The following is a 27,949-nucleotide window of genomic DNA, read 5'->3' as shown; positions in this document are numbered from 1 at the left end:
ATAATAATAACTAAACCACAGGAGTGATGTAAAAATTAAACAATATAATGCACGTAAGGTACTTAGCACAGTGTTTGGCACACAGTAAATGTTCAGTAAACAAGAGCTCTTATCATGATAAAGAAAACAAATGATGACAATATTCAGGGCCGATGAGGGTACAATGAAGCAGACATTTTTATACACAGCTCGTCAACAAAATTTGATTCAACTTTTATGGAGGACAATTTAGCAATATTTATCAAAAGTCTTAAGGGTAGGGACTTCCCTGGTGGAGCAGGGGTTAAGAATCCGCCTGTCAATGCAGGGGACACGGGTTCGAGCCCTGGTCCGGGAAGATCCCACATGCCGCAGAGCAACTAAGCCCATGTGCCACAACTACTGAGCCTGCGCTCTAAAGCCTGCAAGCCACAACTACTGAGCCCGTGCGCCACAACTACTGAAGCCCAGGCGCTCTAGGGCCCGTGCTCCGCAACAGAGAAGCCACTGCAATGAGAAGCCCACAACAAAAAGTGGCCCCCGCTCGCCCCAACTAGAGAAAGCCCACGCACAGCAACGAAGACCCAATGCAGCCAATAAATAAATAAATAAAATTTTTAAAAAGTCTTAAGGGTGGTCATATTCTTTGGGCTTCTAGAAACAAATCAGTCTTTAAAAACAATGGAAGAACTCAAAATGGAAAAAATTGCTAAATATGACTATATCCATCGATCCATCCATTGATCCACAGTCCAATATTTTTGACCCTGGTGATACAAAAATATGTAAGTAGACCCAGTCCTTGGCTTAAAGGTTAGTTGGGGAGATAAGCAATCAAACAGTCAAGTACAATAAAGAGATAAGAGCCACGACGGATAAGTATAGGGTGCTATGTTGTGCACAGAAGGAGCACCTACCATAGTCTGGGAGTGGAGTCAGGGAAGCTTCCCAGAAGAAGTGACATTTAAGCTGAGACCTGAAGGATGAGCAGGAATTAGTCAGGTAAAGAGATGAAGGGAAGGTGTTCCAGGTAAAGGGAACAGCATGTGCAAAAGCCTAGAGATCAAAGGGAGCATGGCATGTCAGCGTGACTGAGCAGTGTGCAAGGCAGGGACTTGGGAAGAGACAAGGCTGAAGAGGTAAGCAAAGCTGCCTTAGTAAAAGTCTTGCTAGCAAAACTCTAGAGTGTAGACTTTATTCTAACGGTAATACAAACAATTAAAAAGCAAACAGTTTTAATAAATAAAGGGGTAATATTCATAATGTATCAAGAGAATACACAGATTGAAAAGAATAAATAGCTCATAAAATAGAAATACAGGATTATAGTGAAGGTTGAACAACTCTGTAAGTTTATAAAAAAACACTGAATTGCACACTTATTAAAACAGGTTTATTTTAGGGCCTGTAGTCTATACTTCAATAAAATTATCTTTTTAAAAAGTTAACAAAAATGCCTAATAAACATCTAAAAAATATTCAACTTGTCTAATAATAAAATACGTATCAAGCCAACTAGGTACTACTGTTTATCTTCAAAAATTACCAATGATTAACAATAAAATGAGAATAAGGCTAAGTGTTAATAAGGCTAAGAGAATTGAGCATTCTTACACTATGTCGGTTGGAATAAATGTTAACTGCGAACAACTGTCCTAGGAAGTATAACTATGTAACAGGAAACTTAAAATTGTATATACTCTATGATCCAGTAATTGTATTTCTTGAAATCTTAATAAATGTTCCAAAGTGCAGTCAAATATTTATGCACAATGATGGTCACTGCAATGTAATTTATAATAGAAAAAAAAGTTAGAAAAAACCCGAGATAGTCACCAATAATGGAATGGTTAGAATGAGTTATAACTACTCAATGCAGCCATTTAAGTGATTTGGCAATACATCTATGATATATATAAAACTTTTTAAAAAAGCATACAAAATTATACACACAGCAGCATTTCAGCTATGTAAAAAGACAAGCTCAGATGTATGGCACATATCTTTTATTCTCTTTTCTGTGCTTTTCCATATTTTCCGAATTTCCTACAACTGGCATGTATTATTTCTACAGTTCAAGAAAGTTTCTAAAGCAGTCTTCAAAAAAATTAAAAAGCATCACTTTTAAGTATATACTTTATATAAATCAATTTCATATTTGCTATGGCTTTATTTTCTCTGCCTAGGGAGAGAGGTGTGGTCATATTTGAATATATATAATTCAATAATATCTATTTATCCTACATCCCCATTCGTTTATATATAAATTATATATATATATGAATTGCCCAATTAATTAAAATGTGCATCTTAAACATCAAGACTTTGGTGAAACTTGGATGGATCTCTATCTGAAAATACACTTCACTCAATTCCGACTGCTTAAACCAAGACAAAACAAGATTAAGCCTTCTTATGATGATTTGGGGTCATCACTATAACCACGTAATAGTTGCTCTGAAGGAGTATTGGGTTTTAGAGGGGTATTTGTCCTTACATTAAGTAGTCCCTAACTGCTAAATTTTTTCCTTGGGTCAGCTATTTATAGGTTTTCTTCCTCCTCCCTTGCTGTAAAACCATTCAACTACTATTTCCCAGAACTTTAAGGAGCCTGCCTTTAGTAGCACCTGCCCCTTTCCATTCCTATTTTGCTGCTGGTAATCTTCTAAGAGTATGGAAACTAAATATTCAAGTTTATAAGATTTCTATGTAAACCAAGAGATAATAGGCTTCAAATAAGGGTACCACCGAAAAATGATTTGTACAAGACTTGGATGATTCTGTTCTAGACAGTTAAGACAGAAAGTCAAAACAGACAATATATAAATGAACTCAAAAGACAGTGTGAGTTCTTGATTGCATCTCAAGTCTTGATTCCTTTTCTCTATTGGCAGTCAAGTTCTCAGGATCAGAAACTAATATGCTGTCTCTCTTATCACTCCGTGGACCAGGAGCCAAGGAACTTAGTTCTACTGCAGGATCTTATACCAACCAGTTTTGCAATCTTCAGCAAGCCTTTTAACCTTGGTATTTGTCTTGCGTAACTTATGAGGCTATTCTAGAATTAAATTAGACCATGAACACAAAACACTCTGAAAAGCATAAAGCACTTTTACAAAAGTAAAAGATTTTTATGGTATTTCACTGTATTTATATAACCCTGGATCAATATAGGTATCCATTCAGAAAATTCATACCAGAAAGACAGAAGGTAAGAGATAATTCCTAAATTGCCCTCAATTAGTTAGAAACATCTAGAACAATATATTCCAAGAGTTGGCATCTCTGATTCCTCCTCCCCTATATCCAATCAATCCCAGGTCCTTTGCATCTTCTCCACAATCCCTTGCATCTGTCCTTTTCCTTCCCTTCTTTCACATTCCCAGTTCATGCCTTTATTATCTCACACCTGGGCTACTGTAACAGCCTCTAACCTGCTCCACTCATGCCCTCTCCCTCTCAACTCCCTCTGGCCCACAGCTGCTAGATCAGTTTTCTTAAAACACCACTGTGATCATATCCGCTCAAAAACCTCTGAGGACTCTCCATTACCTTCTCTATCAAGTTCAAATTCCTAAGCTCAGCAGTCCCTTTGCAGCCCTAGCTGCCTCCCCACCTTTATCTATGACTACTCTTCGAAACAAATCCTTCCTCAAACTGGTCTATTTAAGTCCTTCAGATATGCCTTGTACGTTCCTGTCTCTAAGTCTTGGTGTATATAGCTTCTTTCCACCTGGAATACTCTCTACTTCCCAGCTTCTATCTCAGCCTATCCTTCAACCTATCCTTCAAGGCCTAGTTCAAGAGCCACCTAACTATGTATACTTCTCTTTGATTAACAGGAAGGAAAAAGATGGAAGATTCTAAAGTTAGACACATCTGTGTTTCAATTACATCTTCAACAGCTAAGTGTCACTGGGTACATTCCTTAATAGCTCTTTGCCTCAGTTTCATCAGTAAGATGGGGATAATAGCAATTTCCCTTGGGCATACTGTGAGGAGTAAATAAGTTAATCCATGTAAGGCACTTACATGTTACATATTGTTATTACTACTACTGCCATTAGTGAATTTATCTTAATTTGAATTCAGACAATACTTATGGCCATTTACAAACTGGCTGTTCATGTACATACAGTAGCATTCCCCTCACTCTCCTTTTCTACTCTCTCACGTTTGTTCCTCCTCTAGTCCCTGTCCCTTCCCTCACCCCCTCCCTCCCAAGATTATTGACCCTGATAGATAGGGTCAATATCTTATACATCTTGGTACTATAATAGTCATTCACACCCAGTAGATGATCAATAGATTTAATCTCTAATGAAAGAACACTGAAGAGCTGACGGTATTAAAATGTCTTACCTCCTACAGTGGAAAAGCATAACAGAATGCTTAAAATGATTAATTAAAAAACCCTAAATTTCCAGCCTCACAAAATTAAATCTCTCCTTTCATGGTTCTGTAGATTCTTTCTGCTCTCTTTTAAAACAAACAACTCAACTTATTCATGCAGCAAGAGATGCAACAGCAAATATATTCAAGTCGGACAGCAGTCAAATACTGGAACACAAGGACCATGAGACAACTCAGCTGAAAAAGCTCTGGATAAAGTGGAATAGGAAAACAATTTAAAGGGAAAAGTAACTGGGTCATAGTCATGCTAACAATGCTGACTGTTACACACACACACACACACACACACACACACACACACACACACACACACGTCCCAGGATTCCTTTGCTCCCCAGGCCACATATAAACTGAAATACCCAGGTTACTACAGCAAGTAGATGTAGAAATACCAGTCATTTAGCTCAACAACTGAGCTTATCACATGATCAATTTAATTACCTATGTCAAAAGTGCCTATTAACATACCTCCAGATTCTAAAATAACCAAGTGTTGGCTAATTAAGTCACATCAAGTAGATATGGTACTACTAATCATTCACCTCAAGAAAATTAGTATGATAATGTGATACACATATATTATTATTACAGCATAAACTGCTTCCAACAATGCCCAGGGAAAATCATGTCAATATAATACTGGTTCCTGGTTTGCTGACATGACTCAATTAACCTTCAGTTGCTTTCTCAGCCAAAATCTGGCGTGGTAACCACTTTCTTCCAAAGGTTTACTGGTGGGGTGAATTAAGATGGTCTGATGGTATGTTAGTGACTTTCCAAAAACTAGCATAAAATACCACATATAAGAATAAAGTATATTAAATTTCCACCCCTATGATACTTGTCTTCAGAGGACCCTTAAATATTTCACTAGCTTTCAAGTGCAGTTATTCTCAACTCACATAATCTTCAGAGTTGGAAAGAGCCTTTTTACCACCTCCTAGGCAAAAGGCCCTTCAGCCTTTGCTTGAACCTTTCAGCAATGGGCACTCACTATTTTGCAAGGCAGTCCACCCCACTGTTACAAAATTCCTCCTTAGAATGATTGGAAATCTGCCTCCCTGAACTTCTATCCAAGGATCCTAGCTAGTTCTGCTCTCTGGAAACAACACAAGGTAAGGTAACCTTTGAAGTATAATCACTTCTAGAATTAGGATACAGCTGCCAATTTGGTCACACAAAGTGCAAAAACTAGCTCAGGAAAAAAGAAACCACCACTCTACACAACAAAAGTTTGAAATTCAGGAAACTATGCTGAAATTACAAACGAGCACATTTTCAAGATGTCAACACTCACACACACCTCAGTTAACATATACATATGAAGAGTAACCCGAATTTTTACAGTGGAAGGTAGTACAGCGTTTACTGAATACGTTTTTGCAAGTTGAAACCACTACATCCACCAACACAGTTTTTTAATTTACTGTTCTGAAGGAAGTTCAAAATGGTTTTTCCAATTTCTCATATATTCATTCCACTTATTCCCTCTAAAACATCTAGTTTTTTTTTTAAGATCCCATTTCCCCCAACTGGTACAATATTTTATTTAAAAAAATAAATATTTTCAGGAAAAAAAAAAGCCTAAAAGAATGGAGCGTAAAGGAGTGGGGGTGGGGCGAAGGCAAAGAAGGGCCCAGCAGGAAAAGGCTGGTTACTGGGTATTTTCCTTCTGGAAGCACGCTTCACTGGCACAGGCATCTGAAGTAACGAGCCATACAAACACGACCCAAGAACAAGAACGATCATGAGCAATGAGTGTAAGGCATAAATGTCTGTGAGATGTAAATGAATTGGCACTAGTCATCAAGCAGCGCCAGATGCTTCGGGACCTCGCAGAGGTAAGAGATCCAAAGAGCAGAGACCACGGCCACCCTTTGGGTGAGGGGAGGAGGGGAGAAACCAAGGAGTAACTACCGTTCAGCCCTCCAATGAAGCCCAACGGACAGGGCACAAAAAGACAGCGAGTGACCAGGGTGAAGAAAGACACCCGGAGAAGGGCGTGCAGTGTGCGAATACGGAACGGATCCCTGAAATGGGTGCGGGTAAGGGGATGTGGGTGTGTGTATGGGGCAACGCAGGAGTCCCAGGGTCCTCTCCCTGCAGCAGAGCAACAGAGGGTAAAGGAAGGGGGAGGGTGAAAAGCAAGAATGACTCATTCCCGAAAGGAAGTGCTCAAGCCAGAGGAAAGCATGCCACGGGGGGGGGTCGGGGCGAGGACCGTGAGGCGCTAGGTGCTCAGAGTGATGGGGGCACAAATCAACGTTCTGTAGTTCCTGCAGCTCGTCTTTAAGATGGGGGGGTGGGGGGCTCGCGGCAGCCGAGTGCCCAGGCCTGGGAAGCGGCGCGGCGCGTGCGCAGTGGCGCTCGGCGGGACCCGCTGAGGCAAAGCGGAGCCGCAGTGACAGAAGCGAGCAGAGCGGCTGCCGGGCAAGACTCACCGAGGCGCAGGGGCTGGAGGTAGTGCTGGGGGTAGGCGACCGCTGGACCGTGACCAAAGCCATCTAGGCGCTGCTGGGCTGTTCCGGGCAGGGCATTCTTGTCCTGAGTGTGGGGGGCGGGAGGGTGACGGAGCCGGGATGAGGCAAGGGGTGTGGGGTGGGGATGAGGGGGGCGGGGATGAGGAGGAGGAGACCGCGCGAACGGCAGCAGGCTCCGCACCCACCACCGGACTCTCGCAGACTGACGCGCTGAACTGGCGGCTGGCGGGCGGGCGGGCGAGCGATTCGGCAGCTGTGGGGCACAATGAGCGCTCCCAGTGCGCAGGCGCCACCTGTCAGCAACCGCCTCTCCCCTCGGCGCGCGCCGCCGCCTGGCCGTAACCCTTGAGTTGCCGGAAGCCGGCCGGGTGCGTGCGCCAAGGGCCACCGCCCCCTCCCACGTTTTCTCCTTGGCTCTGGAATCACGCAGTTTGGCTGCGCCGGGGGCTGTGGAGTGGGTTGGGGGGCGGGGTCTCGGAACTGAGGGTCGCTGGAGCCCCCACTCCTGAGGGACGACCATTTTCTGAGGTGGGGCGCTCAGCTTAACCCACCTTCGTGAGAAGAAACTGAGGTAAAAATCCTGAGGCAAACGTTTCCGGTTGGAAAAGGGCGCCGCGGGGTTTCAAACGCTTTCTCTGAGCGTGGGTGGGGCTTACTGGGCTAGAGACTCTCCCTTTGACCCGGCTTTCGGGGAGGCTTTTTCTGAGCTTTCCCACCCTTCCGTCTCCGAGTCTATGTTTTAGGATGAGACTTTTTGAAAGTAAGAAAGATTTGTAATTTTATACCCCGGGAGTCTTTATGGTACCCTCGTGCTTCCTCTATTATCCTGGCCCCTGCCTTAGGACTCATTCATTATTCGTGAGGTGCAGAGAGGCCGAGCGAGCCTGGGAGGCCGAGAAAGCTGGGCTCACGGAGTTGGAAGGGTCCAACCTGCTATTTACCTCCCACTTGCTTCCTGCTGGCAAGAAGTTCTCTTGGCTAAACAGGATTTGCTCCTAGGGCTTTCCTCTCCTTCGTCTTTAGATTTCATTATTTTATAGACATATGCGGAATGCTGATTAAATATTTTAAAGAAATCGTTTTCTAAAAGGTAAATCGTCAGCTGAACATAAGCCAAGAATGTAATGAAAAATCAAGATTGAAGGTGGGGGGGAATCGCACTATGCAAATGCCACTGATTGATTACACAGGGCAAGAAAGTTGACAAAGCTGTTTCTCAATTTGAGTGAATGTGCTGGTAAATACTACCATACATATCAAAGCTGTAAAACACACACATTCAGGAGTTTGCAGTTATTAACCCACCGCCTTATCACTCAAACTCTCTTGGATCTTATTGCTTCTTTTAAACTGACAGAGCTGTCGTGAGCTCTTTCTGGCCGCTTTATGGTTAAGTGCCACTAGAGCCCTCTGTGCTGAGCCTTTGTTCTCTCCTTGGGGCCCTGTGGTTGAAATAATTAGCAGGGAGGTTCCATCAAGAATCAGACACTGAGGGTCCCTGTACTGTACAGTCCTATGTAGAATGTACTGCAGAGAAGCCAGCTGGTAGGCTTTTGCCCCCTGGTGGTGGTCAAGAGTGCCTGCGAGACAAAATTAAACAAAGATGTATGGTTCACAGATGAAACAATCTGTGTTTTTCCCAGAGCTACTTAGTAAACAGGAAAAGAGAAGACAAAGTTCAGAAGTAAGAACTTTGAACCAAAGCTTAGGAGATCAAACAGGAAGCTATATGCGTAGGCAAGAATTATACATAGCTGAAAGCTGAATGAAGGCAAATAAATGAAACGTGATTTATAAACCGAAGTATCATTCTAGAAAAAAGTATTATTCAAATCAATAGGTCTTAATAATGTATTTATATGTTAATTTTCTTACTGACGCAGGGACAGCAACACTGATTATCTACTTTTATGTAGCAACATAATCTTAAATTCTTTTGGAAGATGATAATCTTACAGTGTAAGATAATCCTACAGTGGGAAAGAGCACTACCCTAGGAGTCAGAGACCTGGCTTCTAGTTCCAGCTCTGTAAAACCTTGAGCAAATGGCTTAAACTTTTTGAGCTTTAGTTTCTTCATTTCTGCAACGGAGCTCTAACTCACAGGATTCCTGTGATCAAATGAGAAAAAAATGTAAAGTGCAATATAAACTGTAAAGCCCCATATGTAATGAAGATAACTTTATTATTCTCATAAGTTTGTTCCAAGTTCAGTGAGCTCTTGCTGAGTGTATCCTATGTGTAGAAAATAGCATCAAGCAGAAAGGTAATAAAAAAGAATGAAAAATACATGATTCCATGCCTTTTCTTAACAGTAGGAGAAGTAGATTAGTGGTCAAGACATGTCTCATTTGTATGTAGGTATAGAACATCATTATTCATCACATCTGAGGTGATAAAATCCTGGTCAAAATTGGGATTGTAAGGTACCCAAATTCACATAAGGCTTGTAACAGAAAGTTAATTTATTTACAGGAGAAATATCTTTCCCTGGCATATACCTTTTAAGGAAACTAAGATTTGGAAATTGTTGATGCATGTTCATTGATTTATTCACAATTAATTGAGAAAATACCGAGGGTGTATTATACACTAGTCACTGTTTTAAAAACAAAAGTCTATCTACCCCTCATAGCTTGTTAGCAGGAAAAAGCTCATCAAATAATTACAGTAAGGTTTAGTGGAACTGTTGCTTCAGTCGCCTCTGCTAGGCCCCAGAAGTACACACACACACACACACATATATATGAGAAGTCTAGATATGTACAAAGTGCTTTAGAAACACAGAGAAGGTCTGGGCAAATAAATGTACGCCTTATGATATTGGATTTCAGGCTTTGCCTACAGATCCCAGTATAGCCATGTTGTGAACTGATCTGGATCACATGTGAGCATTTGCAGTCTATGCTCTCTGCGCCATTTATACCCATTCTTTCCTGGGCTCCACCCTGCTTCCTACTTGGTCTTCTGGTGATCTGAGGGAAGAGGTGTCATAATAGGCTAGCTGAATACGAGAAGAGAGAGGCCAAGGGCAGGATTCCCAAAGAGAAAAGTTCTCCTAGCTCTATTTAGAGCACCTTTCTTCTTCCCACCTGTGTTAATGGAGGCCTCCTTGTGCCATTGGAGTTCATTTAACCCTTAACTTGTATTATCACTTCTTCAAGGTGAAATTATAAGGGAGCTTTTGAAATTTCTGAGATCAGCTGGTTCTTAAGCTTTGAGAACCTGATGAAAACTGTTGGCCATCTCTCCAGAAAGATACATTTACATATTTCACACACACACTGAAATCCATTAAGGGGCCCCAGGTTAAGAATCCTGGTTTAAAGGTTAAAGCAGTGCTTCTCAACCTTTTTTCATATCATGACATCCATAGAAATGATATTGTTCAGCACACTGGGATAAATTAGAGGGGATTTGGAGGCAACAATATGGGGCTTGGTGAAAAAACTTATTTTCTTTTTATAATTATAATGAGAAAAATAACAAACATATTTAAGGGTGATATTAAATATTGAATTTGTATAAGCTTCCAAATAAAGCCTCTCAAAAATTTAATGAAAAACCCGAGATTGCCTCTATAAATATGACATTTCCTATGTAGGGTTTTATGACCGAAATGACTGCATGTAATTTCTGAACAAGACAGTTTAACAGTGATCGATTAGTAGTCATTATTGATGAGAATTTAGTTCATACAAGTAGATGATAAATTTAAAATAATTTTCACAACTATTCAAAATTTGCAAGTATAAATTATGTGTGACTCCAGTAGCTCTTACTTTTTTCCCACTAGAAAATGTAATGTGGTAATATGATAGCATGACTGGATTTAGAATCCACTCAAACTTTTTCATATTAAGTATATTTTACAAAGTAATGACAAAACTCCAATTTGCAGGGTAGGACTGTGTTACGAGAGCAATAATTCTGCAGCTAACTTGGATGTAACTAAAAGGGCACATCAGCCATAAACAAAGGGAAGAATTCAATATATATGAAGAGAGATTAGGGGCTGAGTCCATGAGGAGTATCTGGCAGACTTTCCCGGCCACACCTTAGGCTCTGAGTCCTGCTCCTTGAGTGCCTGGAGCATGCACTCCTCCAGCAGCTCCAAGGTTCAATGTTTATGATAAGCAGCAATACACACCGCAACTGGCCTCTGAAAGTGATGTCTTGGAGATAGAACATTCCTTGGCTTTGCTTCTTTATTAGAGGATACTTGCTTTAATAAACCAAGTCCTCCATTGTGCTTGCCTCCTGTGGGACCATGGGGCGCACTAGGATGGATCATCAGACTCTGATTCTTTGGGTTACTCTTTGAGAATCCTTAAGTCAAACTGCTTCTGGCCAGGGGTGAATTATATAGAGGCACCAACCACCATAGTCCTTTCAGGCCACTCCTAGGGCTGAATAGATAACTATCTTGCAGTACGTCTGTAACTCATTGATCACAGACCAAATGAAGTGTGTCATTTAAAAGACTGTATAGCTAAGCTTGTTAAAATGGGGGGGGGGTGGAAATCATTCTTAATAATCCAACCCCTTACATTTGAAATGACTAGTTACAAATAATAAAACAGGTAGAAATATATAGAGATAGAATATAAAATAGCTAAGAGTGAGTGGAGTATGATTGAGTCATGTATTGCCTCTACCTGGTTGTAATTTTTCTTAAATTTTAATAATCTTATACTAACTTTATTGATAGTCAGTGTCCAGATAGGAGATAAAATTCACACCAGTTATTTGAACAGATAATTTAACAAGAATTGTTAACTAGGTATGAAGTTAAGTAGGTGACTGAAAAACTGAAAAGAGAAGTCTAACGTGTGACAGAGGTAGCAACTGTTATTACCTGTAGGGCTGAAAAACAACCTAAACAAAGGAACTAAAGGGAAAAAATTACAGACTTGGAGGAGTGACCCCACAGAGCTGAAACTCAGGTCTCTGAGAAGAAGACACTGCCTGGCTGCCGTTGGTGTCTCTGAGCTTAGATGGGGGGCTCCATGGGACCCAGCAGTCTGGGGCCCAGACCTCTGCAGCAGGAACACTGGCTGGCTGATGTCAATGAAAACTACAAAACTGTAGAAAAACTGCAAACTGGATTCAGCTGCTGCTGCCAGGTTAAAGAAGCATAGCTGGAGTGAAGCACACTGGAACCAGAACACCACAGGAAGCAGTCATGAGGTAGACAGGAAGGAACAAGTCTCTTGTCCTTCCTCAGCCTTGTGGTCTCCATCTGATGCCCCCAATTAGCAGAGCTTAACAGAGCCAGCTGGCAAGGCAAAGAAATGTGGTTTTCATACTCCAGCTCCAGCATGAAAGAAAAGTACAAAAGGGTGAATTTGGAGCTGAGAAAATAATTGAATAACTGGCACTTGGCTGATGTAGAAATTGATACCAGAAGTGGAATTTATCTTCCATCCTCTGGTTTTGCATATATTTATTTCATGAAGACAGTTAAAGACCTCACTCCTTTTGCTCCCCGGATCCAATCAGCATAATGTCATCAATGTACTGGACCAACTTAATGCTGATTGGAAGGTGAAGATGCTCAATATCTCTGTGGACTATATTATGGCAGAGAGCAGGAAAATTGGTGTAGCCATGGGGCAAGACTGTGAAGTTATATTGTTGACCCTGCCAAGTAAAAGCAAATTGCTTCTGGTGTTTCTTGCCAATTTGTATGGAGAAATAAGCATTTGTTGGATCACTAGCTGCATACCAAGTGGCAGGGACTGTGTTGATTTGCTCCAGTAAAGTTACTACATATGGAAGAGCAGCTGCAATTGGAGGCATCACCTTATTAAATTTATAATCACCCACACTCATTCTCCAAGATCCATCTGCCTTCTTCACAGGCCTAACAGGTAAATTAAATTGGCGTGAGATAGATTTCATCACTCCTGCTTCTTTTAAATCTTTATTGGTGTCACTAATCTCTGTAATCCCCCATTCTGCCATCCCAAGGAAGCAATAATTTTTGTTTACTCTTCTGGTGTATGGGGGAGGTGGGAGGGGGGTTCCCAAGGGCTTCAGCTTGGCTCTTCATTGTCCTTATTCCAGGATCAAAGAACCAATATGGAAATTCTGCCAGTTACCAGGTATCTATTCTAATTATGCATCCAGGAGCTGGTGAAATCACCGCAGAGTGGTTCTATGGGCCTACTCTGCCCACTGTGATTCAAACTTGAGTTAAGGGGATTTCCTTGGTGGCGCAGTGGTTAAGAATCTGCCTGCCAATGCAGGGGACATGGGTTCGATCCCTGGTCCAGGAAGATCCCACATGCCGGGGAGCATCTCAGCCCGTGCACCACAACTACTGAAGCCGGCGCACCTAGAGTCCGTGCTCCGCAACGAGAAGCCTGCGCACCACAAGGAAGAGTAGCCCCCCCGCTCACAACTAGAGAAAACCTGTGCGCAGCAACGAAGACCCAACTCAGCCAAAAATAAATAAATAAATTTATTTTAAAAAGCAAAACACAAACCAGTTAAGACTCCATTTCTCACCTGTCCAATACAGGCCCCACTTAAACTGGTGAAATGCATTTGGGTCCCCAGAAATTAACACCAATTAATGCCAATGTTTAGAAGTCCCTGAAATACCTAATATTAATTTTTTTCCTCATTACACAGTCATTTTAGGAAATGGCCTAAGGTCTCTGTGGAGAAGACTTGGAGGAAGATTTTCAGTATACGCTATGGCAGTGCAGCAGAATCCTTCTTTAAGGGGATCCAGCCTGTCCTTTCAATTAAGAGGCTCAGCTCTGGAAACTGGGTGAGAGAGGTCAGAACTCTCCACTATGGTGACTAAAGTCATATTTTTGGCTACCATATATAGATTTTTAAATATTATGTGTAGATGATCAGTACTTTATTAGGCTGACCATTTATTTTAATCCTAGGACCACCATAATCATTTAGCTGAATGTCAAAAAAAATTTGATTACCACTGTATCTCTACTTCTCTTTATGGTAAATGTGCCCGCCTTGTCTTTGGTGGATAAACACTGACATCTGGCTTCTGCTGCCTGAAATGGGTCATGCCATCATGCCTTGCCTACAGAAGAAAGCCAACATAGAGCTTTTCAAGGATATAAGTACTCCCACTCACTAATGTATTTTTCAGTGCTTTAGTAAAGGGACACCCCCCAAGTTCTCTTGGAGAATATACTTGTGGGGAGTGGATATGCAAGTCAATATGTGATAAATCTACTCCAACATTCCCATATCCCTAAGACTTTGGATTCCTCTTACATTATCCAGGGAAGTTCCAGTATCTCCACTTAATTAAACATAGACCACTATGGAGTCCAAGTTTCAGTGAACTTACCAAGTAAATAGTGTCACTTCCAGCTGTAGATGCTAATACATTAAATCCTTAATTTCTGATACAGGTACCCATATCAATAAATTCCAGCCAACCCAGTATTATATTTTGTGCTCCTTCCTTTAACTCCCTTATAATATACTCATGTATGTTCCCTGGGCTTCTGCCACTAAACAAGAAAATAGTGAAAATATTTTGCCATAAAATCTATTTCCACTTGGTTAGACTTTGTATTTGCCCTGCTGGAGCATTTTAAGATCTGATTTTAGCTTTTTTCGCAATGAGTTTGCCACCAGGACACAGGTGTCATGAAAACCACTGCTAAATCTAAGCCACAATGGGAAAGGAGAAGCCTCACATCAACATCACTGTGGACATGTAGATCTGGGCAAGTCTACCATTACTGGCCATCTGATCTATAAATGTGGTGGGATTGGCAAAAGAACCATCGAAAAGTTCAAGAAGGAGGCTGCTGAGATGGGAAAGAGCTCCTTCAGGTATGCCTGGATCTTGGACAAACTGAAAGCTGAATGTGAGTATGCTATCACCATTGATATCTCCCTGTGGAAATTCGAGACCAGCAAGTACTATGTGACCATAATTGATGCCCCAGGACACAGAGACTTTATCAAAAATGTGATTACAGGCGCATCGCAGACTGATTGTGCTGTTCTGATTGATGCTGCTGGCACTGGTGAATTTGAAGCCAGTACCTCCACGAATGGGCAGACCCGTGAGTATGCTCTTCTGGCTTATACTCTGGGTGTGAAGGAAATAATTGCCGGCATTAACAAAATGGATTCCACTGAGCCACCCTGCAGCCAGAAGAGCTGAGAGGAAATTGTTAAGGAAGTCAGCATCTACATTCAGAAAGTTGGCTACAACCCTGACGCAGTAGCATTTGTGCCAGTTTCTGGGTGGGATGGTGGCACCATGCTGGAGCCAAGTGCTAACCTGCTTTGGTTCAAGGGATAGAAAGTCACCCATAAAAATGACAATGCCAGTGGAACCATGCTGCTTGAAGCTCTGGATTGCATCCTGCCACCAGCATGTCTGACTGACAGGCCCTTGCATGTGCCCCTCCAGTATGTCTACAAAATTGGTGGTATTGGTATTGTCCCTGTGGGTTGAGTGGAGACTGGTGTTCTCAAACCAGGCATGGTGGTCACCTTTGCTCCGGTCAACGTTAAAACTGAAGTGAAATCTATTGAAATGCACCATGAAGCTTTGAGTGAAGCCCTTCCTGGGGTCAATATGGGCTTCAGTGTCAAGAACGTGTCTGTCAAAGATGTTCGTCGTGGCAGTGTGGCTGGTGACAGCAAAAATGACCCACCGATGGAAGCAGTGGGCTTCACAGCTCAGGTGATTATCTTGAACCAACCAGGCCTTATCAGTGCTGAATATGCACCTGTGCTGGATTGTCACACAGCTCACATTGCTTTCAAGTTTGCTGAGCTGAAGAAGATACATCATCGTTCCGGGAAAAAGCTGGAAGATGGCCCCAAATTCTTGAAATCCGGTGATGCTGCCATCATTGATATAGTTCCTGGCAAGCCCATGTGTGTTGAGAGCTTCTCTGGCTATCCTCCTCTGGGTCATTTTGCTATTTGCGACATGAGACAGACGATTGCTGTGGGTGTCATCAAAGTAGTGGACAAAAAAAAAAGTGGGCAAGAAGGCAGCTGCAGCTGGCAAGGTTATCAAGTCTGCCCCGGAAAGCTCAGAAGGCTACATGAATGTTATCCCCAGTACCTGCCACCCCAGTCTTAATCAGTGGTGGAAGAACGGTCTCAGGACTGTTCGCTTCAGTTGTCCATTTAATAGTAAAAGACTGCATCACAAAACCTTCAGAAGGAAAGGAGAATATTTCGTCCACCATTTGTTTTATGTGTGGCAGTTTTTCCTTTATTTTATTTTACTTTTTATTTTTTAATTTTTATTGGAGTATAGTTGATTTACAATGTTGTGTTAGTTTCAGGTGTACAGCACAGTGAATCAGTTATACATATACCTATATCCACTCTTTTTTTTTTTAGATTCTTTTCCCATGTAGACCATTACAGAGTATTGAGTAGAGTTCTCTGTGCTATACAGCAGGTTCTTATTAGTTATCAATTTTATATATAGTGGTGTGTATATGTCAATCCCAATCTCCCAGTTTATCCCTCCCCACCCCCATTCCCTGGTAACCATAAATTTGTTTTCTACATCTGTGACTCCTGTTTTGTAAACAAGTTCATTTGTACCCTTTTTTTTAGATTCCACATATAAGTGATATCATATGATATTTGTCTTTCTGTGTCTGACTTACTTCACTTAGTTTGACAATCTCTAGGTCCATCCATGTTGCTGCAAATGGCATTACTTTGTTCTTTTTTATAGCTGAGTAATATTCCATTGTATATATGTACCACATCTTCTTTATCCATTCCTCTGTTGATGGACATTTAGTTGCTTCCACGTCCTGGCTATCGTAAATAGTGCTGCAATGAACATTGGGGTGCATGTATCTTTTTGAATTATTATTTTCTCCAGGTGGTATATACCCAGGAGTGGGACTGCTGGGTTCTGTGGTATGTGTGGCAATTTTAAGTTAGCTTTTAAAATCAGTACTTTTTTATGGAAACAACTTGACCAAAAATCTGTCACAGAATTTTGAGACCCATTGAAACAAAGTTTAATGAGAAAATAAAAAGACCTGATTTGAGTTACGAATCTACTATAAGTAAGAGGTGGTTGTGGTGAGTCTTGAGGAAAATGGGCATCCTCTTGCAAGGCAGTTGCCCAAATGAGATTATTACAGAATTTTCAATTAAGAGGATAGTCTTCACAAATACAAGAGGACAAACTGCTTTCACTGTCAAAAAAGGCTCAAAGTGACTCAGAAGTTTGAGATTATCAGTCTCTTAGTCCAACTAAATGTCCCCATTCCAAATTTCAGGGTACTCCTTCCCAATCAATGCCCCAATTTTGACATGAATAACTTGGCTGGAATTTGAATTCAATTAATATTGTAATTCTGCAACCCATAATTCTTGATTAATTGACTCTTTTATCATTAAATGATGACTTCCTTTGTCTTTTATTGTAGTTTTATGGCTTAAAGTCTATTTTGTCTGATGTAAGTATAGCTGTCTCTGCTCTCTTTCGGTTTTCGCTTGCCTGGAATATCTTTTTCCATCCCTTCACTTTGAGCCTATGTGTATCCTTAAAGCTGATGTGAGTCTCTTATAAGCAGCATATAGTTGGGTCTTGGTTTTTTATCCATCCAGCCACTCTATGCATTTAGATGGAGAATTTAATCCATTTTATTGATAGGTGAGGACTTTTATTAATCAACATTTAATTAAATGTCATCTTATTGTTTTCTGGCTGTTTTGTAATTCCTTTGTTTCTTTCTTCCTGTCTTACTGCCTTCCTTTGTGAATTGATGATTTTCTGCAGTGGTATGCTTTGATTCCATTCTCTTTATCTTTTGTGCATCTACTATAGGTTATTGCTTTGTGGTTACCATGAGGCTTACATAAAACACCTTATAGATACAATGGTTTATTTTAAACTGATGACAACTTAGCTTTGATCACATACAAAAACTCTACCTTTTTATATCCTCCCCCCATCTTATATTTTTGATGCCACAGTTTACATCTTTTTATATTGGATATCCAATAACAAATTAGTGTTTGTAAAGCTATAGTTATTTTTAATACTTGTGTCCTTTAACCTTTATTCTAGAGGTAAGTGATTAACACACCACCATATTACTGTATTGGAATATTCTGAATTTGACTGTATAGTTATACTTACCAGTGTGTTTTCATATTACTAATTAGTGTCCTTTCATTTCAGCTTGAAGAACACCTTTTAGCATTTCTTGGAAGACAGTTCTGGCGGGAGTGAGCTCCCCTCAGCTTTTATTGGTCTGGGAAAGATTTTCTCTCTCTTTCATTTCTTTTTATTTATTTATTTAAATTTTTAAAAGATTTTTTTGATGTGGACCACTTTTTTAAAAGTCTTTATTGAATTTGTTACAATATTCCTTCTGTTTTATGTTTTGGTTTTTTGGCCACGGGACATGTGGGATCTTAGCTCCCCAACCAGGGATCGAACCCCCATCCCCTGCATTGGAAGGCAAAGTCCTAACCACTGGACCGCCAGGGAAGTCCCTCTCTCTTTCATTTCTGAGGATAACTTTGCCAGATAGAATATTCTTGGTTGACAGGTTTTGGGTTTTTTTTTTTCCTTTCAGCACTTTGAATATGTCATCCTACTCTCTCCTGGCCTGTAAGGTTTCTGCTGAGAAATCCTCTGATAGTCTTATGGGGTTCCTTTGTAAGTGGCAAAGTTCTCTTCTATTGCTTCTTTCAAGATTTTCTCTTTGTCTTTGATTTTTACAGTTTTATTACAATGTGTCTTGGAGAAGCTCTCTTTGAGTTGAATTTGTTTGCAGACCTATGAGCTTCATGAACTTGGATGTCCAAATCTCTCTTCAGATTTGTGAAGTTCTCAGACATTATTTGGGGGGGGGGGCTGTTAAGGATTCTACATATTAATTTGTGGGGGCATGGTGGAGGTTGCACATACAAACATTTAGTATATAATAAGAAGAAAGTTAATGGACCAGGAAGGAGACTTGAAGATGGAAATACGAGATTTTCTAATCACTTGGAGAAGTTGAGACAACAGCAATTAATTGGAGAGGTCAAACTTACACCACTGTATTTTTATGGCAGGCTGGTGGTATAGGTCAGACATTATTTTTCAAAAAGTTTTCTGCCCCTTCCTCCCCTTCCTTAGACTCTCATATTGTATAAATTGTTTCTCTTAATGGTGTCCTATAAGTCCCATAGGCTTTCTTCATTCCCCTTCATTTTTTTCTTTTGTTCTCCACCAGCTGAATATTTTCAAATGATGTGTTTGAGTTTACCAATTCTTTCTTCTGCTTCGTTTAGTCTTGTATTGAATCTCTCTATTGAATTATTCATTTCAGTCATTGTATTCTTCAGCTCCAAAATTTCTGTTTGGTTCTCTTTTTTTGTTTTCTCTTTGTGGAACTTATCATTTCATTCTTGGATCGTTTCCCTTATTTCATTAAATTGTTTACCTGTGTTCTCTTGTAGCTCTCTGAGCATCTTTAGAACAATTATTTTGAATTCTTTGTCAAGCAATTTGTGAATCTCCACTTCCCATTACTGGAAGTTTACTGTGTTCCTTTGGTAGCGTCATGTTTCTCCGATGTTTTGTGATCCCTGTAGTTTTTGTAGGTGTCTGTGCATTTGAAGAAGCAGTTACCTCTTTCAGACTTTATTGACTGACTTTGGTATGGAAAGACTTTCATCTGCGGGCAGGCACGTGCTGGAACATGCTGTGACCCTAGGTCTAGTGGTGCAGGGTGCAAAGTGTGAGGGCATGTAACATCTCTGAATGAGGGGGAGGGACGTGATGTCTTGTCGGCTCAGCAGCTGGGGTCCATGAAGTCAACAACTGCATAATCTTTGGTGAGAGCTGTAGGCAGTCCACAGTGGCTTCAAGGGCTGTTGGAGTCTTTAACAGTACCTCCAGTCCAGTGGCTAGGGATCGGGCCAGGCAGTGGTGGTGTCTGGAGCCAGTGGTATGCACAGGCTTGGCTGCAGGGCTAGTTGTGGGGGCTGGCTGCAGGGGCACAGTGGCAGGGGCTGGGGCCAACTGGGGGTGCACAAGCAGCTGCAGTGGCCCTGGCTGTCAGTGTGTCCTTGAGTGACAGTGGGGCTAGCTGAAGGCACATGCTGGGCAGTGGTGGCCAGTGACAGGAGTTGAGGCTGGTGTCTTGCAGGTACACAACTGTAGGATTAACTGCAGGTGAGCAGAGCCATGCAAGCCAGTGACAGGTGTCCACATTGAATCCAGGCCCTCCAGCAGCTATGGGGGGCCTTGGCTGTTGGTGTACACTTGTGGGGCCATAGGGGCTTGCTGTGGGCATGTGCACGGCTGTAGCGGCTGGTAGTCGGAGTCAGGCCAGCAGTGTGCAGGTGCACAGCTGCAGGAGTCTCCTGCCATTCTCAGCAGTTATCAGTATCTTTCACTAGCTCTTCTTTCTTAGCCCTACTTTTAAGTGTTCATCAACAAGGGTTTATTTTCAACCTTTTTTTTTCTTCTCTTAGCTATTTTTGGGTGATCCCCACTAGCATCCTCCTACAAATGTATCTTTCTATCAATACCCAGGGGTTCAAGACTCACAAGAAATCCAGGTAAATGACATTTCTTATCCTCTATGAGTTTGAGAAATCAGAATGATGTATGATTTCTCTCATACTGGGAAACTCCTTCCTCAAGGATAATTGGCTACTGTTTCACATATGACTGACAGTCTTACTAATCAAGATGCTATTGGGATTTCCCTGGTGGTCCAGTGGCTAAGACTCCATGCTCCCAATGCAGGGGGCCTGGGTTCAATCCCTGGTCAGGGAACTAGATCCCACATGCCACAACTAAGAGTTCGAATGCCGCAACTAAAGATCCCGCATGCCGCAACTAAGACCAGACACAGCCAAATAAATAAATATTTTTAAAAATGCTATCAAGCAGGTGTCTTAAATGTAATACCTCCAAACTCAAACTCATATCATTCCTCAAACCTAACATTTCTAATGGTTTGTTTTTCTCTCCTTTCCTTATTTCACTTAATGGCATCATCATCCATTCAGCCTTCTAAATATTAAAAAACACTCAGTGAGCCTTAACTACTCCTCTTTCACTCCTTAGATCTAATTATGCCCCCAGTCGTGATCATTCTATCTGTTTTAAATAGTTTGGGTTCCCTCAGAACAGACCCTGGTCCAAGGAGTTGAGTGCAAGTTTATTTGGGTGGAAACAATGGTAAGGGAGTAGGGAAGTAGACTACAGTTCATCTCAGGTGCAACATTTAAGGTACAGAATTTACCTTCATTCTATCTTTCCCCAGTCTTTCACACTTCCAGTCTTTGCCGGCAGAGTCAACTTTTTAAAAACACCAATTTCATTACATCTTGTCCTATGCTTAAAAAGCACAAAATAAAATCCAAACTCCTTGATTTATTGTGAAAAATTTACCTTTTTAACCTCATCTTCTGCCACTTTCTATTATATAACTATGCTCTGCTATGAATGCTTCAAACACTTTTTGAACTTTAGTACTCCAGCGTATAATGTTCCTTCTGCCTCAAATACTCTTTCCCCGCTCCTTTACACACACAAAAAGTCTTATTAGTCACTTAAAATCTAGCTTAGAAATCTGTTTTTCTGTGAAATCTTCCCTGACCTCCCTGAGAGAATTAATTGCCATTCCTCTGTGTTCCTTAATATTTTGAATGTTCCTCTGCTTTTGCACATACAGATGGAATTGCATCTGTTTATCCCTTTATCTCTCACTAAACTAGGAACTCTTCAAAAGCAGGTCTTATCCATCTTTTTAACCCCAAAGTCTGCCTGCATATAGAAGGCACCCAGTAAAGGTTTATTGAGTTGAATTTATCTGGGTGCATCCAAACAGAACAAATTTTAAAAGAAATGGTGAGACTTCCCTGGTGGTCCAGTGGGTAAGACTCTGCGCTCCCAATGCAGGGGGCCTGGGTTCAATCCCTGGTGGGGAACTAGATCCTGCATGCCTGCCCCAAATAAGATTCCGCGGGCTGCACCGAAGATCCCACGTGCCGCAGCAAAGATCCCACGTGCCGCAACTAAGACCCAGCACAGCCTAAAAAAATAAATAAATAAATAAATAAAAAAAAATAAATCTAAAAGAAATGGGAGGAAGCTTTTTAGCAATTTCAGGAGATGGACACCAGAAGCAAAAAAAGCAGTCTGTGAAAATGTACAATTAAGACCTATCAAAGAAATCTATTGTATATTGTTTATTATTTATGCATTGCTTCAAAAAGGCTTTGAGGCAGCCATTTTTGTGTTGGAAGCTGTTGTCTGCAAAGGCAGTACTTTTGGTTTATTCAAGCAGAACATATGTTGATAAAAAGAAAAGTGAATACTCTAGCACATTATAAATAATACCATTTCAAATTAAGAAGTCCCTAGTTTGTAACTGCCCTAGTGGCAGGGGCCATGTATATAAAATGCATTACTTTTTACATAGCACCTAGCTTAAATATACACAAAGTCTTAAATATACACAAAGTCTTAAATGATTTTTGACACAACAGTGATTTTGATCATCTGTGACTGAATCTATAGTCATTTGCAATTGAAGTAGGGGATGTGGTAATTATCCATTTTTATTCCTTAGCATGAATAAATAAACCAGATAAATCTCATTCCTCTCAGAACTCCCCCCTCCAAAAATACTTCTTAGCAAGGTGATTATTCTAATGTCTGTCTTTCTCACATGAATTAGGTAGCAATCAAAGTTTCATTTCACCTCACTTTGTAATTTCAAAAACTAATGAGGATGATGATAATGTTTTAAAAATTCAGTTGCATTACTGTTGCTGTTTTTTTAAATGCTAATGGTGATGATTACTGTGGTGACTTTTCCTGTCTCCCTGAACCCTAGCCTAGCACTAATCGAGCTTTGATCAGTAACCACAGTAATAACAGTAGTACAGTTTGAAAAGTTTAGCAGTTGAGAACTTACTATCATTCAGTAGAATGGTGGGATGAGGTGGGGGGTGCAGATTTTGATCTTCCAGAGTATTTCTGTTTGTTAATATTTTCTTTCTCTCTTTTTGTTATTAATAGTGGTCTGGTAATACTTTTCCTTACCATTTGGTGATATCTTTTAATGGTCCAGATGAGTGAGTCGACATCTCAAGAGGAACCCAAACCTGCTCAGGTACCTGGTCTACATAGGTTTCTAACCATTTTAGCCATGAGAGGATTTGAGATTCAACATTTTTGGGAAAATTGAGATGCAATATCATATTCTATCATTGAATTATTTCTCTTTTTAGTTGAATTTTTCTGCATCAAGTTTTGACAAAAATGAGGTCAACTAATAGTTGAGTCACAGTGGCCTGCTTCCAGTTGCTTTGTATTCTTTATACCTAACAAGTCTGTTACTGTTTGAGTTTGCTAATACAGCTACTTTATGTGATTTTATTTGGTATGATGTTTACTCATTATGTGAATTTTTTTACATAAAAAGCTTGCTACACTAGACTATAAAATGTTAGTTTTATTTCCGGCTCCTGTTGGGTACCATTTACTAACACTATTTCCACTTCAGGAAAATGGAAAAGAAGACAAAGAAAGGAACCAGGAAGCAACTGAAGTAAAAGAGCCTATTAAGGTAGAGTTTTCATGAGTAATCAGATGTTAATGCTTGAGAGTAAACTGGAGAAATTAATTTTCTTACGAAGAAAAAAAAGGAAAAGATGTGGGTATTCAAAAAGATAAAGTGGCAAATGGGAAAAAACAAACCCTTGTTGTTCACTAAGCTGACTCATTTGAGTCAGTTGCAGAAAACTTCCATTGACAGGTAAGTTATTTGTGAAGAGCTATTATGAATTATAAGTAAATAAAGTTTACTTTCTAAAATCAGAACTGTTACCCTGAGTACAATAACCACCAGTTTTTAGGGGAACTTCACTATCATTCTGAAAATGTAATCTCCATGTTAATCATTTAAGTAATTTTGTGTTTAAATAAATAGAAGACTTCAATGAGGAAAAATATTTTATAGAAAAGGGGAGGCAAGTGAAAATAGTTATATGGATTCACCATTAAGTTGACTAATGTGAGTCTTAAAGTATTCTATTATCATCCTTTTAAAAGTACATCAACATGAGTACAAAAAGGTATTTTGTCACCATTTATTCATAAAACTAACCTTTACTTTCTTTAATTAAGGTGAAGATGTTTTTCTTTCCACCACAAATGTGGAAGGTGATTCTAATAGTAAAAGAAAACAGCAGCAATTTCAAATGTCCGATTTCACTGTGTTGTGGTCTCAAATTATGTTTCTAGAAAGTATTATGTAATTCAAGGATTAATGTACATCTGGAATAATATTCTTAGCATATTACTTTCTTAGCAATAGGAAGATGTGATGACATTCTGAGCCAATGCACTTTATCTTGTAAATGCAGTAAATAGACCGTGATTACTGCTTTGCTTCTAATATATAGCATTAAATCCTAGCAAAATTAGGGAGGAATGTTTGGTGATTTTTAAAAGGGATTTATGTGCATTCTTTAATTGGGAGAGTTGATGCAACTTTGATGAAAAGCATTTCACTTTTTAATTGGTATTTCTTTTCTCCTTTCAGAGTTCACGGAGTATACCAGACAGTTTGGCATTAGGCACCTGCAGCAATGTGGCAGGAACAGCAGCAAATAAAGTCAAATCCCAAGGTAGAGAACTAGGCTTTCTGCTACACAATAGAATGTAAAACTATTACTAAATTTTAGTTGGGGATGGATTCCTCAAGATTTTGCCTTTTAAAGATATAATCCCAGGGATATTTTAAATGCAGTTTGGGAAATAGTTTAAAATATATTCCCGTCATCTTCTATTGATACTTTGAGGCAAGTTTATAACTATTCATCTTGTACTTAAAGAGAAAATTTAGCTAAGAGAGCTGACTGACACATGGCAGACAACCCATTAATACAAAAATAAAATGAAGAACCCTAGTGATTCAACCTGCCTGTTGTTTTTCTATTTCTTCTTTTTACCTCTGTACTTGACAACACATTTATTCTATTTGACTTCCAGCCCAATCCTTAACCCAAATCCCACATAATTATGCAGGTTGAAAATTTATATGATCAAAAGGCAACAAATAACTGGGCAAGACATTCATGCCTTTCACTACGGTTCTTCTAATTTTAGATACTTAGTGAAATCCTGTATGACAGAAAATTTTCACAATATTTAAAATTTAACAATTTCAACTTATATTTTAGTTAATTGAAATTCTTTTCAATTTAGTTTACAACTATTGAGTGTTTAGTATATGCTGGGCTGAACTATAATAATTTTTTTTTAAATAAATTTATCTATTTATTTTTGGCTGCATTAGGTCTTCATCGCTGCGTGCGGGCTTTCTCTAGTTGCGGTGAGCGGCGGCTACTCTTTGTTGCGGCAGGCGGGCTTTTCATTGCGGTGGCTTCTCTTGTTGCAGGGCACGGGCTCTAGACGCGCGGGCTTCAGTAGTTGTGGCACGTGGGCTCAGTAGTTGTGGCTCGCGGGCTCCAGAGCGTAGGCTCAGTAGTTGTGGCGCACGGGCTTAGTTGCTCCGCCGCATGTGGGATCTTCCCGGACCAGGGCTTGAGCCCATGTCCTTTGCATTGGCAGGCGGATTCTTAGCCACTGCGCCACTAGGGAAGTCCCAATAATAATTTTTAAAGCATTTTCTAAACTATAAATTGCTAGTTATAACTTGTAGTTGCTTACTTTTCTCCAAAGTGTTTCTCTGTCTTTTAAACTAATTATAAGTATTATTTACTATTCCTTCTTATTAGTAAATATTATATAATACATGCACATTAAGAACCAAACTTTTCAGCATTTATTTTGCCTTTATTATAAACTTAGTACTGTTTTCACAGCTTCACTAACTTCTAAAAAGTTTCTTGGCAAGTCCCTCCCTACCTGCCCCCTACCACCAGTTTCTTTTCCTTTTTTTTTTTGCATTGTCAACATTTTTTTTGTTGTTTACATCTGTCTTGGAGTATAATTGCTTTACAATGTTGTGTTAGTTTCTACTGTATAACAAAGTGAATCAGCTATATGTATGCATATATCCCCATATCCCCTCCCTCTTGAGCCTCCCTCCCACCCTCCCTATCCCACCCCTCTAGGTGGTCACAAAACACCGAGCTGATCTCCCTGTCCTATGCAGCTGCTTCCTACTAGCTATCTGGTTTACATTTGGTAGTGTATATATGTCATTGCTACTCTCTCACTTCGTCCCAGCTTCCCCTCCCTGCCCCGTGTCCTCAAGTCCATTCTCTACGTCTGCGTCTTTATTCCTGTCCTGCCACTAGGTTCATGAGAACCATTTTTTTTTAGATTCTATATATGTGTGTTAGCATATGGTATTTGTTTTTCTCTTTCTGACTTACTTCACTCTGTATGACAGACTCTAGGTCCATCCACCTCACTACAAATAACTCAATTTCGTTTCTTTTTATAGCTGAGTATTCCACTGTATATACCACCAGTTTCTTGATTTTACTTCCTCCTCACTCCCACCCTTCACCATCACCCCATAAATACACTTTGCCTTTACCATACTCACTTGGGCCAGGTTTATAAATGAACTCTTGTGTTTTAAACATGCCAAACAGAATCACGATCTAGGTAATTTGCTGTAAATTTAATTAGGTGTTCACTTTCATCAGTTTATGGCCAAATTTGCACCTACAAATCTTCACACATATATTCCAACATGTAATTTATTGCCTCTCTAGAAAACATATCGATCAAGAGTTTATGGTCTTGGGGCTTCCCTGGTGGCGCAGTGGTTGGGAGTCTGCCTGCCAATGCAGGGGACACGGGTTCGAGCCCTGGTCTGGGAGGATCCCACATGCCGCGGAGCGGCTAAGCGCATGAGCCACAGCTACTGAGCCTGCGCGTCTGGAGCCTGTGCTCCGCCACAAGAGAAGCCGCGACAGTGAGAGGCCCACGCACCGCGATGAAGAGTGGCCCCCGCTCGCTGCAGCTGGAGAGGGCCTTCGCACAGAAATGAAGACCCAACACAGCTAAAAATAAATAAATTAAAAAAAAAGATTTTATGGTCTTTTCTGTTCTTGTACTTTCAATTTGTTATCACTTTTCAATGTATGGTAGAGGGAAATGTGTTTTGTTTGTTTAAGTCTATTCATCCCAGTTTATGATATATACTGAAAACATTGCAGTTGCTTGTTGCGATATCAAATGCAATGCAATGTACTTATTTATTCAGTGATCAGTCACTGTTAATCCTAACATTTCTAAATCTCCCTTTGTAAATACGTGTGTGTGTTTTTGTGTGTGTGTGTGTAAGAAGTGGGAAGAGGAACTGTTATTTTAGTCTCAACATGTCAAAGGATGTGTCGTTATCCTTGTTATATACTTGTCAAAATTAAAAGGATGTTATCTTGCCAGGCAGCTCCCAGAATACACTCAAATACATATCTTTGCATAGAAAATATTGTGGTTAAATATACCTTGTGAATTCCTCATTTGTTTCCCTGGTTATTGTATTTTTTAGGATATGAGCTTAACTTGTGTTTTGAGAAATCTTATTTCTTTTTTATTAATTTGCTCAGTTTTATTCTTATTACACAGCCCTAAGTTTAAAAACGTTTTGTAGGAAAATGCCTTTTCCTATAGCTATTGAATTTTAATTACAACAGTGTTTAATAGTGCTTCTTTTCCTCCTCCTTTCATAGTAGTTATTCTACATTATGTACAAATGGTAAGAAATTCTGGCAAGACCAAGACAGCTGAGTTTCAGACAGGACCTGTGTTTAAAGGGAATGTCACACGTCTGTTAAGTAGCCCTGCTGCGTCAATTTTCACCAGTTTAATCAGCAGCCAGTCCCTGTAATGTTATATGCCTTCTGTGACGAAAGAGTCTGTTAAAGCTTATTATAATGTGGGTTATAATTCATTCCTATATATGTCCTTAAATAGGGTTGTACTGAGGCCGTGCCCAGCAGTGGGCCATGCACTAAGTGCAGGAACTGATAAAAGTCACTTATAAGATTGGACCTTTCAAAATATGAATAAGGAATTCTTTGTGTTCCTACTTATTTAGTTGAAAGCATTTGTGCCCATAGTGCCTGAATAGG

The 27,949-nt window shown here is 40.2% G+C and overlaps 2 protein-coding genes and 1 pseudogene across 7 annotated transcripts in view; 2 read left to right on the top strand and 1 right to left on the bottom strand.

Moving 5' to 3' along the window:
- Positions 1–7,107, bottom strand: part of SSH2 (slingshot protein phosphatase 2) — a 255,468-nt gene extending 248,361 nt beyond the window's left edge. For 3 of the 6 annotated variants that reach the window (XM_057536265.1, XM_057536267.1, XM_057536269.1), the window contains exon 1: positions 6,834–7,107. In XM_057536265.1, the coding sequence (XP_057392248.1) occupies positions 6,834–6,896 (63 nt within the window). In that variant the 5' untranslated portion in view covers positions 6,897–7,107. Of the gene's footprint in view, positions 1–896; positions 956–6,833 lie in introns of all 6 variants that reach the window. The other 3 variants (XM_057536268.1, XM_057536271.1, XM_057536266.1) reach the window with 2 other exon arrangements.
- The window catches only part of EFCAB5 (EF-hand calcium binding domain 5), a 113,874-nt gene continuing 92,669 nt past the window's right edge, over positions 6,745–27,949 (top strand). The window contains exons 1-4 of the mRNA XM_057536276.1: positions 6,745–6,852; positions 22,908–23,001; positions 23,395–23,457; positions 24,436–24,520. Coding sequence (XP_057392259.1) covers positions 22,951–23,001; positions 23,395–23,457; positions 24,436–24,520 — 199 coding nt within the window. The 5' untranslated portion in view covers positions 6,745–6,852; positions 22,908–22,950. The remainder of the gene's footprint in view (positions 6,853–22,907; positions 23,002–23,394; positions 23,458–24,435; positions 24,521–27,949) is intronic.
- Positions 14,542–19,515, top strand: LOC103019242 (elongation factor 1-alpha 1-like; annotated as a pseudogene).

This window comes from Balaenoptera acutorostrata, chromosome 20 (assembly GCF_949987535.1).
Source record: "Balaenoptera acutorostrata chromosome 20, mBalAcu1.1, whole genome shotgun sequence".
Classification (NCBI taxonomy): Eukaryota; Metazoa; Chordata; class Mammalia; order Artiodactyla; family Balaenopteridae; genus Balaenoptera; species Balaenoptera acutorostrata.
The sequence above is the reverse complement of the archived record's forward strand: the minus strand, read 5'-3'. Positions and strand labels throughout refer to the sequence as shown.